Genomic DNA, 16,689 nt, shown 5'->3' with positions numbered 1-16,689 from the left:
GGACACTGTCACTAAGACACAAAGGCAACCTACTGACTGGGAGAAGATCTTCACCAACCCCGCAACAGACAAAGGTCTGATCTCCAAAATATATAGAGAACTCAAGAAACTAGACTTTAAAATGCTAATTAACCCAATTAAAAAAAATGGGGCGCTGAACTGAACAGAGAATTCTCAACAGAAGAAGTTCAAATGGCCAAAAGACACTTAAGGTCATGCTCAACCTCCTTAGCGGTCAGGGAAATGCAAATCAAAACAACTTTGAGATATCATCTTACACCTGTAAGATTGGCTAAAGTCAAAAACACCAAGGATAGCCTTTGCTGGAGAGGCTGTGGAGGAAGGGGTACCCTCATCCATTGCTGGTGGGAATGCAATCTTGTGCAACCACTATGGAAGTCAGTGTTTCGGTTTCTCAGGAAATTCGGGGTCAACCGACCCCTGGACCCAGCAATACCACTCTTGGGAATTTACCCAAGAGATGTTCTATCTCATGTCAAAAGCATTTGTTCAACTATGTTCATAGCAGTATTATTTGTAATAGCCAGAACCTGGAAACAACCTAGATGCCCTTCAATGGAAGAATGGATGAAGAAAGTATGGAATATATACACACTAGAGTACTACGCTGCGGTAAAAAACAATGACTTCTCGAATTTTGCATGCAAATGGATGGAAATAGAAAACACTATCCTGAGTGAGGTATCCCAGACCCAAAAAGATGAACATGGGATGTACTCACTCATAATTGGTTTCTAGCCATAAATAGGGCTCACGGAGTCTACAATAGGCAAATCTAAAGAAGCTAAGTAAGAAGGTGAACCCAAGGAAAAACATATAGTTATCCTCTTGGATAAGGGAAGTAGACAAAATTGCCAGGGAGAAAAGTGGGATCTTGGGGGTGGGGTGGGATGAGGGTTAGGGGAGATGGGGAGAGAAAAGGTAGAAGGGAAGGAGGGGGACTTGGGGAAACAGGAGGATCGGGATAAAGGAAGGTTGGATAGGGGAGCACGGAACCACAATTCTTAGTTAAGGGACCCACTTTAGGGTGGGCAGGAGACTTGACCCTAGAGGGGCTCCCAGGTGCCCAAGCTGAGGTCCCCAGTTAGTTCCCTGGGCAGCTGAGGATAGGGAACCTGAAATGACCCTACCCTAGAGCAATACTGACGAATATATTGCATATCATCCTAGAACTCGCATCTGGCGATGGATGGAGATAGAGACAGAGACCCACACTGGAGCACTGGACTGAGCTCCCAAGGTCCCAATGAGGAGCAGAAAGAGTGAGAACATGAGCAAAGATGTCGGGACCACGAGGAGTGCACCCACCCACTGAGACAGTGGAGATGATCTACTGGGAGTTCACCAAGGCCAGCTGGACTGTTACCAGAAAAAGCATGGGATAAAACTGGACTCTCAAAACATGGCGAACAATGAGGGCTGATGAGACGCCAAGGACATTGGCACGCGGTTTTGATCCTATGCAATGTGCTGGCTTGGTGGGAATCTAGCCAGTCTGGATGTTCACCTTCCTAGATATGGATGGAGGGGGGAGGACCTAGGACTTACCACAGGGCAGGGAACACTGACAGCTCTTTGGACTGGAAAGGGAGGGGGAGAGGAGTGGGGGGAAGGGGAGAGGGGTGGGAGGAGGGGGAGAAGAGTGGGAGGAGGGGGAGAAGAGTGGGAGGAGGGGGAGGGAAATGGGAGGCTGGTGGGAGAAGGTGGAAATTTGTTTTTTTTCTTTTCTTTATCCTCCTTTTATCAATAAAAAAATTAAAAAAAAAAGTGAGTCTGATAAAGATTATCTTGTACTTTCTATTTCCATCCATTTGCATGCAAAATTCAAGAAGTCATTGTTTTTTTATTGCTGAGTAGTACTCTAATGTGTATATATTCCATACTTTCTTCATCCATTCTTCCATTGAAGGGCATCTAGGTTGTTTCCAGGTTCTGGCTATCACAAACAACGCTGCTATGAACATCGTAGAGCATATACTTTTGTTGTATGATAAGGCCTCTCTTGGGTATATTGCCAAGACTGGTATTGCTGGGTCCAGGGGTAAGTTGATCCTGAATTTCCTGAGAAACCGCCATACTGCTTTCCAAAGTGGTTGCACAAGTTTGCATTCCCACCAGCAATGGGTGAGTGTACCCCTTTCTCCACAACCTCTCCAACAAAGGCTATCATTGGTGTTTTTTATTTTAGCCATTCTGACAGGTGTAAGATGGTATCTTAAAGTTGTCTTTATTTGCATTTCCCTGATGGCTAAGGAAGTTGAGCATGACCTTAAATGTCTTTTGGCCATTTGAACTTCTTCTGTTGAGAATTCTCTGTTCAGCTCAGTGCCCCATTTTATAATTGGGTTGATTAGCCTTTTACGGTCTAGTTTCTTGAGTTCTTTATATATTTTGGAGATCAGACCTTTGTCAGTTGCGGGGTTGGTGAAGATCTTCTCCCCGTGAGGTAAGCCAGACCCAAAAAGAGGAACATGGGATGTACTCACTCATATTTGGTTTCTAGCTATAAACCAAGGACATTGAGCCTATAATTAGTGATCCTAGAGAAGCTAAATAAGGAGAACCCAAAGAAAAACATATAGGCATCCTCCTGAATATTAACCTTCAGCAAGAGATGAAAGGAGACAGAGACAGAGACCCACATTGGAGCACAAGAATGAAATCTCAAGGTCCAAATCAGGAGCAGAAGTAGAGAGAGCACGAGCAAGGAACTCAGGACGGCGAGGGGTGCACCCACACACTGAGACAATGGGGATGTTCTACTGGGAATTCACTAAGACCAGCTGGCCTGGGTCTGGAAAAGCCTGGGATAAAACCGGACTCTCTGAACATAGCGGACAATGAGGACTACTGAGAACTCAAGAACAATGGCAATGGGTTTCTGATCCTACTGCACGCACTGGCGTTGTGGGAGCCTAGGCAGTTTGGATGCTCAACTTACTAGACCTGGATGGAGGTGGGGGTTCCTTGGACTTCCCACAGGTCAGGGAACCCTAATTGCTTTTCGGGCTGGGGGGTGGAGACTTAATTGGGGGAGGGGGGGAAATGGGAGGCGGTGGCGGGGAAGAGACAGATATCTTTAATAAATAAATTAATTAAAAAAAGATTATCTTGTAAAACTATCAGAATATATGTAATATTTGAAAATGTTTGAAGCTGGACTGGAGAGATGGATCAACTGTTAAGAGCACTTACTGCCCTTTCAGAGGTTCAATTCCCAACATACACATGGCTAATTACAACCATTTTAAAGTTCCATTCTATGATATTCTGAACCTTCTTCTGGATTCCATGAACATCAGGCTTGCATATGGTATACACACACACATACACATGCAGGCAAAATATTCATTCACATAAAATAAAAATGAATATTTTAAAACTACATGGAGGCTGTGCCTTTTAAATGATGTCATTTATTTCTTATTATAACACTAGACAATGCTGCCAGCAACCTTGACATTTTAAGAATATATATATATATATATATATATATATATATATATATATATATATATATGCAACACCTTGACCAAAAATAAAAGAGTTGCAAATAAATCTACAGTAATTTTTCTTATGTGAGTCTGTATTTCATTAATTTTGGCAAAAATTCTATAAACTAAAAAAAAAAACACTTGAAAGTCATAGGGTTTACTAAAACCCACCACTCAGATACCTGGACCAAAACCACTCCCTTCTCAATCATTTGTTCATTACCAAAATGAGGCTCTCCCTAAGAGTTTACCAGACTGCATACAAAGTAACCTAATTATAAAAATACCCCTTTTAATATGTTTTAATTCAATCTTTTTTTAAAAAAAAATGACTTTGGGTGTCTGAGTAAAGCACATTACTTCCTGGTGCCAATGGACACTAAACAGACCATAAAGATTAGCTTTCCAAGGGTAAGAATCAGTTTTACAGGGACATTAGCCCTTTTCTGTTTCCCTTAAAATTACAGAATTAAACAAATGCAACGTAAATGAATGAAACACATTTTTTGCATTATTAAACGTGTGTGCATGTGTATGTGTGTGTGTGTGTGTGTGTGAGAGAGAGAGAGAGAAAGAGAGAGAGAGAAAGGGAGAGACAGAGAGAGAGAGAGAGAGAGAGAGAGAGAGAGAGAGAGAGAGAGAGACAGCAAGCACAGGTCCTACAAGGGACCAGACCAGGTCGTCTACACATCCATAAACACTTGCATTCACACACACACGCAAGCATGTACACACAAACATGCACACACATGCATGCCTGAAAACACAAGCACATGTATACACACACACGTGCACACACACACACATATGCAGAGGACCTGGTCCAGACCCTTGTAGGGCCCGTGCTTGCTGCTTCAATCTCTGAGTTCATATGAGAATTGTCCACTTGATTTATGCAAGATAACTCTTTCTATATATTATGAATCAGTAACTATATTGAGAGGGGTTTTTTAAAATCTCTCAGTACCATAAAAATAACATAATTCTGCATTTTGGACAGAATTATAAGGGCTTTGTTTCATCTTATTTAATACTTCTGATTTGTATCCTGCCTTTCCTGATATTTTTGTTTGTTTGTATTTCTCAAGACAGGGTTTTTCTGTAGCTTTGGAGGCTGTCCTGGAACTAGCTCTTGTAGACCAGGCTGGACTCAAACTCACAGAGATCCGCCTGCCTCTGCCTCCTGAGTGCTGAAATTAAAGGTGTGCGCCACCACTGCCCAGCTGCCTTTCCTGATTTATTTGCATCAGTATAGAATATACAGGCTCCAGTTATTGGTACATCACATACAGTTTGGGGAAGATTCCAAGAAGTTCTCTTTATAAGTTTAACTCCATCACTTTTGGGGAAATTGCTATTATTTTTTTTAGAAAAATTAGCACAAACTCTTTGCCATGGTTTATTGTCTTCCCATTTATATTTTGTCAGTAGGGAAAGGCACTATAATCACTGCTGGGTCTATACCTGCTAATTGACAAAGACTCAATTTACCTTTTATAATTAATTCAGAGTCATTTTTCACAAAAGTTTTTAGTTTTTTTACATGGTTTAAGTGGTAAAAAGGTCCATTCTAAGATGATATCAGCCCTCTGCATTAAAATTCATGTAGGAGAAATTCTGGAAGGCAATATAACTAGAATACAATTAAGATTTGTATTCACCCTATGCACATGTGCCTACAATTTTATTGTAATATTAGTCTTATATGTCCTCAGTCTTTTTCTTTGTTGTTTTGGCAATATGTAGTCTACCTATTTTGTGTTTTGATTTACCTGAGATAGGGTTTTAATTTCTAGGAACTTAACATCTACTTCTTGAAGAGGCCAATTTGGATGTCAAGATTCTGGAGTAATCATACTTACATCTGCACCCATGTCTAGAAGGCCTTCAATAAAATTGCCATTTATATACACTCTTAGCTTTGGTCTTTGATCTTTTATAGATGTCTGCCAGAACATATGTTTCTTATGTCCTTCTGGAGTTTTTCACTCATCCTCCACATCTATTCCATTCTCAAGACCAGGATTGTTTATTTTACAGTAGGCAGTGGATTTTTGAATTTTCCTGGTGAGCTACGTTCTCTACAGTAACTGGGAACAACTGGACTGCGTTTGTCATGGGGGCCTATAAGCGGACCCCATGGCATTTCTGAGTGGTATCCGGTTGCCTTTTCTACCTTTTGTTGACCTACATTCATTGGTCCAATGTCGGCCTTTGTCACACCTCTTACATATACCTGAGGGCAGAGTCCTTCTATTCTAGCCATTCCCACAGGAGACATTATTTCTAGGAATTCATTGTCTACAACCCTTTCTCAGATGTCCCATTCTAACTAATGTCACAATTAAAACATTTGGTATTTTGATGTCTCCTCTTAACATTGTAAATTGCTTCTCCTACCCAAGTTTCAGTACCATAGTAAAGTGTCTTGACATTCATTGTACACAAGACCCATTTATCCATGGGTGCTGATCTTATCTTTAAAGGCCCAAGAATCCTTTTGCATTCTAAGTTGGCATTCTTATAATCCAAAGATTCTGGGTCAGTTACCCCTATTTGTACAGCCTTAGTTAATCTTTGCAAAAAGTTACTAAAGGGTTCTCTCTGACCCTGTCTAGCCCTAAGATATAATTCAACTCTCTTTCCTAGTTCCTGAATCCTGTCCCAAACCTTTAAAGCTGCTGTGCCACATAAGGACAAGGTGTGGTCATCATAAGGACCTTGATCCTGATGATCAGAGTAAAGTCCTTCACCTAGAATTTGATCTAGGGAAATCTCAAGTCCTTTTGCTTTTTCTTGTTGCTCGAAAATTCTCACTTCCTCCTTAAAAAAAATCACCTTCAAAGCAATTGTGATCCACTTTCTAGGACTGCTGAGATTAACTGAACACAATCTTGAGGCATGGCTTTTCTACTGAAAGCCCATGTTTTAACCATTTCCCTAACAAAGGACTAATGTGGTCTGTAAGGCACAATTGCTTGTTTATTTCTTTTTCGATCAGTGATACATATGGGCTCCCATGTATATTCCTCGACAACCTTAGGGAACTTGGAGCCAGATACTTTTTCTGATATTATTAATGGAAATGAAGGCAGAACTATGGGGAAGCTATCCCACAGACTTTTACATACTGATGAGGCTAAATTTTGTCTTTGTACCTTTTGTCCCTGATCTTCAAATTTGATAAATTTCTCAATCTTTTCAAATCACTTCACTACTGCTTTTTGTAAGTCTGGATCTCCTGTTCAGTTTTCAGCTCTATACCCTCACTGAGGATTCCAAGGTATGAAGTCTGTCCAGTAGAGATAATGTCTCATCTTTGGACATAATCTTTATAGCATGCATATTGTCTTCCTATATAAAGACATTCTATCAGTCAATCTGTCATTGCCATTTGATAGTCTGATTAATACTTTTAACAGTATGAATTTTCTCAGACAATGTCTTAGCATTACCCTTCTCTATAGTAGTGAATTTTTCTTTTAAAAGAGTGGTATCAGTATGTGAGGACTTTAACATTTCTAAGAGTGCCTCATTCTTGGCCTTGTTATAAAACTATGTTTTTAAGGAAAGAATATGGAGGACAAACCTAATCCCCAGACTCAGATACAGTGGTGTAGGAGGGAAATCATATGTCTTGCAAAACCTTGTACATGGTATAAGGGAAAAGTCTATTGAAACCCTGTAGGGTTAAATTGTCCATAATTTTGCCCTTTTAAATTTTTAATTTATATTTTAAATCATAAATCTTCCCTGTTGATGATTTTTGAGCTGGAGTAGGTGCAATAACCATTACCTGCCAGTAGGTGTCAAGGCATACTTGGAGTCGGGTGGCTGGTCTGAATCTGATTTTAGAGTTAAAATCTGAAAGATATGCTCAGATTAAAAACAGTTATTAAGTATAAATCACAGAGTGTGTGCTCCATGGATGCCCTGATTGGTCAGCAGTTGCCCAAGCAGTAGAATAGCAAATGAAGACAAATTATTAGAAGCCACAGAACAGCTGGCTCAGACCAGGAAAGCCTGCTTCTCCCCTGAGTTTCTGCCACACAGAAAAACTGAACCCAGAGTGACTCCATGTCCTTAGGCACCCTGGCCCTCTGCAACTGTATGACTCTGAGGAGTTTAATAAGGAAATATAAAGAACCATCATTGCTCAGGGTCACTGTGCGAGAATTATATGCCCAAATGAACTACTGGCTGTGTGCACAAGCCGTGACTAAGGTGGACTGAGCAAGGACATGACACGTGCCAAGCCAGATGCAGGTTGAGCCTGGTAGGCAGTCAGGGCTGGGAATTTATATCCAAATACGTTGGGCACCAGGTGTTGAAATGATCAGTCTAGCTAAGGATACAACCATTATATTTTATTTATTATAAGGGGAAAACTCACAAAACAGGGAACAAGAAAATCCAAGCACAGCAATGTCCTGCGTTAAAAGGTGCAGAGAGCACACACAGGAGGTGAATGCATTTTACCCTGGGTCCCAGTGAAGCCATGCCTTAACTAAGACCCATCTCATAAAGATGATTGGATAACAAGGTTCCCCATTACCAGGTCCTCTATGTACACACACGCGCGCACACACACACACACACACACACACACACACACACACACACTTCTGGCTTTTAGAGTTTCCATTGAGAAGTAAGGTGTAATTCTAATCGGTCTGCTTTTCTGTTGCTTGTTTTTTTTTCCCCTTGCAGCTTCTAATACTCTTTCTTTGTCCTGTATGTTGTGTTTTGATTATGTGGTGAGGGGACTTTCTTTCCTGGTCTAATCTGGTATTCTGTATGCCTCTTGTACCTTTATGGGAATCTCCTTCATTAGGTTAGGAAAATTTTCTTCCATTATTTTTTTAAAACATTTTCTGGGTGCTTGAGCTAGGCTTCTTTTCCTTATTCTATTTCTATTATTCTTTTGTTTAGTATTTTCATAGTGTCCCAGATTATCTGGATGTTTTGTGCCATAAGTTTCTTAGATTTCACATTTTCTTTGACCAATGTATCTATTTTTTTCTAAAATATCTTTAATGCCCAAGATTTTCTCTTCTATCTCTTGTATTCTGTGAAGCTTGCCTCTGTAGTTCTTGTTCAAATTCCTAAACTTTTCATTTCCAGAATTCCTCCAGTTTGTAGTATCTTTATTGCTTTTATTTTCATTTTGAAGTTTTGGACAGTTTTATTCTTTTCCTACAATTATTTGTGGAATTTGTTGTTACTTTTCTGTAAGGGATTTATTCATTTCCTAAAATTGTCTGTGTTTTCCTGGGGTTAAGTGATTTATTAATTTCCTCTTTAAACACCTCTACCGTCCTCATGTAGTTGGCTGCAAGGTCTCATTTTTTGGTTTCAGCTATGCTGGAATGTTCAGAGCCTCCTGGGTAAGATAGCAGGATATGGAGACATATTGCCCTGGTTGTTGTCATTGTGTTTTAATAGTAGTGTTTGGCATCTGCTTTTGTCATGACTACAGTTTTAGGTGCTGATTTCTGGATTTCTTTGATGGGATGGGTGCTTTGTTCATTGGTTTCAGGTTTTTGGAGAGTGTGGTGACTGTGTGTTACCTGTTTTACTGACCTGTTCAGCTGGTATGTTCCCACAGAATGTCTACTGTTGTTGGAAACTGGGTAACTGGGATGAGTTCGGGGCAGGAAGGTTGTAGGAGAAGGTCTTTAGGATCTGTTGGGAAAGAGAGACCACAGCAAGTTTCTGCCTATAAAAATGTGTATGAGACTGGGGGATGGGATCTCAGGAGCAGTAGGAGAGGAGATGTGGGTCTGCATACAGCCTTCTTGTTGTCCTGAGTGGAGCTGCTCATGGGTTAGTAGGGAGCATCAACTGGAGTAGGGATCTGGGACACAGATACCAGTGGGGTGAAGGAGATTATCAAGGCATGGTTTGTGGGATCCACCAGATATGTGGGCAGGGATGAGGGGAGTCTGCAGCTAGTGTTCTATTTCAGAGCTGGGGACAATATTGGAAGATTGGGTTTAAGAGAACAGAGAGGGAAGAGGAAGGAGAGAGAGAGAGAGAGAGAGAGAGAGAGAGAGAGAGAGAGAGAGAGAGAGAGAGAGAGAGAGAGGAGAATGTCAGCTACTGTGTACTTTTTATTTTTTATTTATTTATTTGATTTTTTGAGACAGGGTTTCTCTGTAGCTTTGGACCCTGTCTGGGAATTAGCTCTGTAAACCAGGATGGCCTTGTACGTATAGAGATCCACATGCCTCTGCCTCCTGAGTACTGGGATTAAAGGTGTATGCCACCACCACCCAGCTTTTTATTTTAAACAGGCATGGCCTGCACTTTAGCAGGGGTGTCTGCTAGAGTTGGAGACTTGGACAAAGTAACCAGTGGAGTGAGGGGAGGGAGATTAGGAGGGGGGGATGGTTTATGAGATCCTCAGGAGATGTGGGTAGGGGTGAGGGAAGGCTGCTGGAAGGCTAGGAATGACACTAGAGAACTGGGTCTTGGGGAACAGAGAGCATAGAGGTCTGTAGGCAGCCTACTTGGTTTTCTTCCCTCTTTGTTATTTTTTTTAAATAGCTCACTTATTTCGATTAGTTTTGTCTAGATTTTCAGGGGAATACGGCTCCCCAGTGGAGCACGGGCAACCGACTTCAGGATACATCCATAAAGAAAACCAACACTCTATCCTTCAGCAGCCATCAGTTTCAAACAGCTCCTCAGCTAGGAGTCTCTCTTGTGAGTCTTTTGAGTCTTTCAGGTATCTATACTGAAATATAGATTTAGGCCAACTTGATAGTCCTATTGTGTCCTATTTTTAATTGCCCTCATCTCCTGCCGAAGCCTTTATATTACTGTAACCTTTCTTTCAAAAGCCATTCTGGTAGCCTTGCCCAGTTTGTTCCAGTGCACATGGTAAAGTCAGGTTCTGTACCACCTTAGTTCTCCGTTATTGCTGACCCTCCGTGTATCACTCATCATGCTGCATTGGTTCCTGGAAAGACAGTGTGAACTTCTTCCCAATGTCTTGTCTCAAAGACTCAGGCCAGTTTTGTTCTTCCATAAAACTCCAGAGAGAGAAGTTAATCACTGACAAATGGCCTAAACCTGTCTGTAGCTTGCAGTTTCAGGTTCCCAGTCTTCTCTCCAGACGCTGATGTTAAATGTTTGGAATTTCAGCTTTTCATCCTTATAGCCACTTAACTAAACAATTGTACATAATAAGTTTATACTGTAGGATATTTCACTATTCGTATACATTTTATATACAGAGTATGCATATATACACTATACATACACAGTATACATAAAGTTTGATTAAATAATTTCTTCGTAGTGAACATATTAATCTTTTTGCATTTTGAAATTAAAGAATATTATTGCTATCAGTAGTTGCAAAATTGTAAGTATAATAGGATGAGGTTTTTGATTTCCAACTGTAGCTTACTACCCAGAGACCAACTTTTCTCAAACTCTTCCCTTACCCTACCCTTCTGATCCTCTAAGTCTCACCATTCTGCTCTTAGTTTGCTGGATTCCAAGTATTTCACGTTAGATATTTAAGATCACATAGTACCTAACAGAACTATGCCCTATATCAGAGTCTCTTATTTTTAGGTCACCTTGCAGAAAAAAGCTCTCATGTACCTGGGAACACTGGGCATCGAGTGATGAGGTATCAGTCTCATAAACCCACCTCAGCCTTCTAGATCTGAAAGCAGACCCCCCGGCTGGGATCTTAGCAATTCCTTTTCTTGAGCAGCATTTGTCTTTTGGAAGAATTCTAGGAAATAGTATGGTCCTCCAAACCCTTGGTTAATCCCCCTCTGCAGGGGACAGACATACTCCAAAAATGATAGTCATGACCAAGCTGAAATCCCAGGACAGGGGTTGTGTGCTGTTACACATAAAAAATGGTGATCTATACCTACCACAGCCATACAGGCATGGTCTCTTAGGTAATTTCTGTGTAAGGATAGTTACTTTCTATAGGAAAGCTTAAAAGTATGATTTATGAACCTCTAGTCTTTTGAGGTTTGTTTTTATTAAGCTTTAGGCAATTACACTGTCAAATAATCTTTATGATAGGTCTTGCTATGCATCCTAGGAGGTTCTGTAGGTTGGCCTCCAATTCCCAATCCTCTTGCATCAGTCTCTCACTTTAATCGTACTTTACATTTATGTTTTGTATTTTCATTGCTAATCCCTTGTTCTCTATATTGTAAAACAGTATTTCACATTGGAAATCAGGTGTTTATCATCAGAAATAAATTTTTGAAGTAATGGGTAGAAAATGAATCACAGATACAAGGCCTGCTTCTTTCTTGGAATGATACCATGCTATTTGCTTCTGAGTAATTCAGTTTAGATAATTAGTATAGCTGCGCAGTGTACTATTCTTGATAACTTAAGAAACTGCAAGTTCTTTGACTGCATTTTGAATCTGATAAAGGTCAAATGGCACAGTGTGAGGCCGAGACTGTGTCTTTAAACACTTAGTTTTTATCTGTATGAATGTTTCGCCTGTATGTATATCTGTGCATCATGTGCATGCAGTGCCCATGAAAGCCAGAAGGAATTGGATCCTCTAGAATTGCAATTACAGATGGTTTAGCCACCTTGTGGGTACTGGGAATCCAACCTGGGTCCTCTGAAACAGCGGCCAGTGTTCTTAGCCACTGAGCCATCTCTTCAGCCCTGCTGAAATTATTTAGACTGAAGATGATAATTTGATATGGGATTCCCCTCTGTATGCTGTGAATAACATTGGTTAATAAAGAAACTGCTTTGAGCCTAAAGCAGAGCAGGGAAGAACAGAGCTAGGTGGAGAAAAGTAAACTGAATCCTGGGGAAAAGAAGGTAGAGTCAGGGAGATACCATGTAGCTCCACCAGGGACAGATGCCAGATGGAACTTTACCCAGTAGCCACGGCTATGTGGCAATACAGATGAATAGATATGGGTTAAATTAATGTAAGAGTTAGCCAATAAGAAGCTAGATCTAATCAACCAAGCAGTGATTTAACTAATAGTTCCTTTGTGGTTATTTTAGGACCGAGCAGCCAGGAACAAAGAAGTAGCCTCCTAGAACAGTAATTTATTAAAGTTCCCTACTAATGGAACATAATCTGATTTTATCTGTGTATACTGAGTGTGCATTCAGTGACTTCATAGTACCTCTTCACAAATATCACTTTGATTTTTTTTATAAAATTCTCTAAATATTGTTATATACAATTTGTGTTCTCTGTTTACCTGCGCTGGGGCAATGAGCTGATGGTCCATTCTTGCCCCAAGTGGAGATTTGTGGCATTGTCAAATTCCAAAAGAATTTTCTTTGGGCTGACAAAGGAGGGGGACTTCATTGGGGGAGGGGGAGGAAAATGGGAGGTGGTGGCGGGGAAGAGACAGAAATCTTCAATAAATAAATAAACGGGGAAAAATAAGATGTGTTTCCTTATTCAGACCTAGTCTGTCTACTCTCAGAAAATTCATATGAATCTGGTCCTTACCACTCCTCCAACTTATTCAGGAAGTTGGGAATGTCCAGCTCAGGTACCATTCCAAATGTAGCCCAGATACTTGCCTGGTATGCCAACCCCACCTCTCTCTATCCAGACCCTACCCTCAGAAAGCCTGCCATTGGCATTTCCTCCCCTGGAGCTGCTCAGAGACTGCACCTACAGGGTATTTAAGGTCCCCTTCTTGGGTGCAACAGTGTGATTTCTCTCCTGCTTTCTTCTCTCCACCAGAGCAACCTGGAAGTTGCTTTGCTCAGATTAAACCTGGTCCTATTAATTTGGCTTGATTTGATATATTGCATGGTAGAAGAAACCCACTACTGTGGATTTCAAAATACTTACCACAGGCTATTACACAGCCGCACTTAAATTACTTGCCATTGATGAAACTCAGTCACCAAATGTTTTGTATTACAGTTTGTGAAACTCTAAAGGATGGCTCAATATTTTGGTGGTAAAAATATTTAAAAGCATAATTTGGATAATCACCTAGTGAGTCTGGTAGCCCTTGACTGAAAACACAAACTTTAATTTGTCTAACAGAGAATAACCCCATAGGCAAATTAAATATTCCTCAATTATTAAATCCTAGCAATAGTCATTGAGCAACATTTTCATTCACTTATACTCTTTGAATTGCCTGTTCTAATATATTCCAGAGTGATCTCCAGTTAGCTCTCAAGAAAATGTCATGTTCCTATCATGTTTCTATTTGCATTTTATATCTTACCCAATGTATTATCCACTTTCTTAAATATAGCTGCTCCTAGACTTTGATAACCTCATTGTCAGTGACTACACCATGTTTTCCTTACTAGATTCAGTTATTGAAGGGACGAGGGGAAATTACAGAGAATCAATGCTTAATTGAAAATTGAAGGAAATAAGCCGGGCAGTGATGATAAATGCTGTGAAGATTGTTCTGTCTCTTTAAGGGACAAGCCATGCCCACTCGCTCCCCCAGCTGCTGAGGCAGGCTGATCTTCAGCTTCCAGCCTGAGCTCTCCTTTTCCATCTCCCTCTCAGAGAGGCAGCTTCTGCCTCTCTCCCCACTTCTCCCCTTCCCCTGCTTCTGTGTCTCTCTTCTCTTTTTCTTCTTCCTCTCAGAGAGGCAGCTTCAGTCTCTCTCCTCTCTGCTCTCTCTCTCTCTTCCACGTTCTGCCCTTCTCCATTCCATAACCCCTAAATAAATGTCCAACACCACTTAGTATGGCGTGCTATCCGTCTTTTCTTGTCTGGCCCCTACCACCACATGGAGACCTGGAGACCTGCTGCGTGGTCTTTTGCGCCATCCCTGCCTAAGACTGCCCACTACTGGGGACTTGCAGCATCCTGGGACCCACTGTCTGTCGCCAGTGACCAGCCAACAGCCCACAAAGCTTGCTGGGGACCAGCCACCTTCCTGCCACGTGGTCTCCTGAACAGTCCCTACCTGGGACTGGCTGCTTTCTGCAGCAAGCTGCCGGGAACCTGCAGCAAACCCATTACACATGCCTTTAACCCTAGCACTTGGGAAACAAAGTCAGACGGATGTCTAAGTTTGAAGCTAGCCTGGTCTACAGAGTGAGTTCTATGACAGCCAGAGCTATAGACAATTAAAAAATTCAAAAAATAAATTCTTGAATATAGTAATAGAGGTTTACAATTTACTTTCTAATGAATCCAAGTAAAGACATCAAATACAACTTTATTTCACTTAGTATTAACAAGAAAGGAAAAATTTATATTGCTAACAAATTGCAGTGGAATATGAAATTTTCAAAAATAACAGTAAGATACTTGCCACTTTACTTTCATCATCATATGACATCACATTTCCATGCAAATCCTCTTTCCAATGCAATGTTACATAGCATTTTAATAAGGTAAGGTTTTCCAATTTGTTGAAAGTAACAAAACTCTTGAGTCCTAAATTCACAAGTGACTAACCATTTTATGCAGTTAACATAAGCATTACGCAAATCACTGATTAAAGAGACATTTACAAAATAACAAAAATATATTGTAGTAATGTATAGAAGGTCAAGAATGTATACATTTTGGTTCTGGTATTCTATGAACTCTCCACTCATTAGGAGGCAGACTGTTCTTCAAATATAATACGGAAACCATAGAACAGACTCAACTACTTGTGGGATAGAGTCTTGGATTGTATCCTGGCTTTGACAATGGTGCCAGCCCTACCTTGACCTCTCCTTCTTATTCCCCCTGCCTGATCTCTAAGAGCCAACTGGTAGAGATTAGGGAAGGCACTAGGGACAGTACCACTGACCTTAGCTAAAACTTCCAGAACTTTCATCTTGGTCGTTTCAGCATGGGCTCTGGGTCCCCACAGGAACTCATAGCATGGTGGATCACTGCCAGGAATTTGGCGGTAATCCAAGTACTTTTCCTGCACTAGATCTTTGTTTATGAACTCTTGGGGCTCCCCAAAGATTAAGTGCTTCTTCCCAGCATATACCCCTACTGCATTCAGAAACTGCCAGACCTCTTGTTCAGTGGCACGATTGCCCTTCATGAAGATCACACCCAGGACAGACATCAGGAGACCGGTCCTGGGCAACCCCCAATTGCTACTCAGACTTCCCTCAGTGGAGAGACCCAGTTTACCCACCAGCATATAGGACTGAGTGCTGGGATCTATTTCCTTCAACTCAAGACCAAAGACTAGCTCTAGGCGTGCAGAGGTTCTACGGAGGATCTCAGAGAACTGTTCCTTATACTTCTTGTTCACTATGGCCAGCATTTCACTCCGTGTAACTGCCTCTTTCATCTTAAACTTATCCAGCAGAAATTCTATTAGCACACTAGCCTTCCGCATGATCGGATCCTTAAGTGTGTGCTGAATAGAGGTCACTGTCTGAATAGCACCTGAAGTTTGCTTATCAGCAAGAGCATCAGCATTCCTAACACCTACACCAGAGCCTGCACAGGACACATCTCCCCTGTGAGATCCAGGGGCTTTTAGCCCCTGTAGAGCAGAAACATCAGGGAACCTGGAGCCATCACTCTGGTCAACAGGAGGACATGCAGCTTCTTTTCCAGTGTGAACTTCTGGGAGACCCTGGAGCTCACTGCGTGCCTGTTGTCGTTTTGCACGGGAGCGGCTCTTACTCTTTTGACCCCTAGGCATGATGACTGGGCTCAGGAATGAAGCAGGAGAACTGACAAGGCAGGAATCTGAAAGGGTGACAATGAAAATCTGTAAGCACAACATTGTTACCAGATAAAGAATACCTGGGATTTAACAAAGACCTGCTTTTGCAGCTTTCCAGAAGGTACAGTGTGCCCCCTGCAGCTCGTTCCGAGGTGTAGGCATACCAGCAGCAGGACTAGCCTGATCTGGACCCTCATAGGAAGGATTGGGAGAGGCTGGTTCATCCACTGTATTTTGGGCACGGGCTTGCTGGCGCTTCTCTCGGGCACGGAGCTTGCTCTTTTGGCCACGAGGCATGATGACTGTAGTGGGGAACACATATAATAATACAAACAGGTTAGGGAAGAGATCACCCTGGAAAACAGAGGATGACATAATTTGTACAGTCTCTGTTGGTAGATCCTACTATTACTCCACGAAAGGCTACCTCGCCTTGTTTCCTTAAACTGACTTAGTAACCGAAAAGGGAAAGGGAAATTTAGACCTTGTTATCTCAGTTCAAGCTCACCATATGAACTTTCCTTCGG

General features: G+C 41.4%; 1 protein-coding gene across 1 annotated transcript; it reads right to left on the bottom strand.

Annotated features, from left to right (window-relative positions):
* Positions 1 to 14,209: 14,209 nt before the first annotated feature.
* On the bottom strand, positions 14,210 to 16,459 carry LOC142840426 (melanoma-associated antigen B4-like). The gene is given in 4 exon segments (XM_075956951.1): positions 14,210 to 14,475; positions 15,190 to 16,174; positions 16,176 to 16,297; positions 16,354 to 16,459. Coding segments are annotated over 4 exon segments (1,479 nt in total).
* Positions 16,460 to 16,689: the final 230 nt, after the last annotated feature.

This window comes from Microtus pennsylvanicus, chromosome X (assembly GCF_037038515.1).
Source record: "Microtus pennsylvanicus isolate mMicPen1 chromosome X, mMicPen1.hap1, whole genome shotgun sequence".
In the NCBI taxonomy this organism is placed as follows: domain Eukaryota; kingdom Metazoa; phylum Chordata; class Mammalia; order Rodentia; family Cricetidae; genus Microtus; species Microtus pennsylvanicus.
This window is presented reverse-complemented; position numbering and strand designations above follow the sequence as displayed.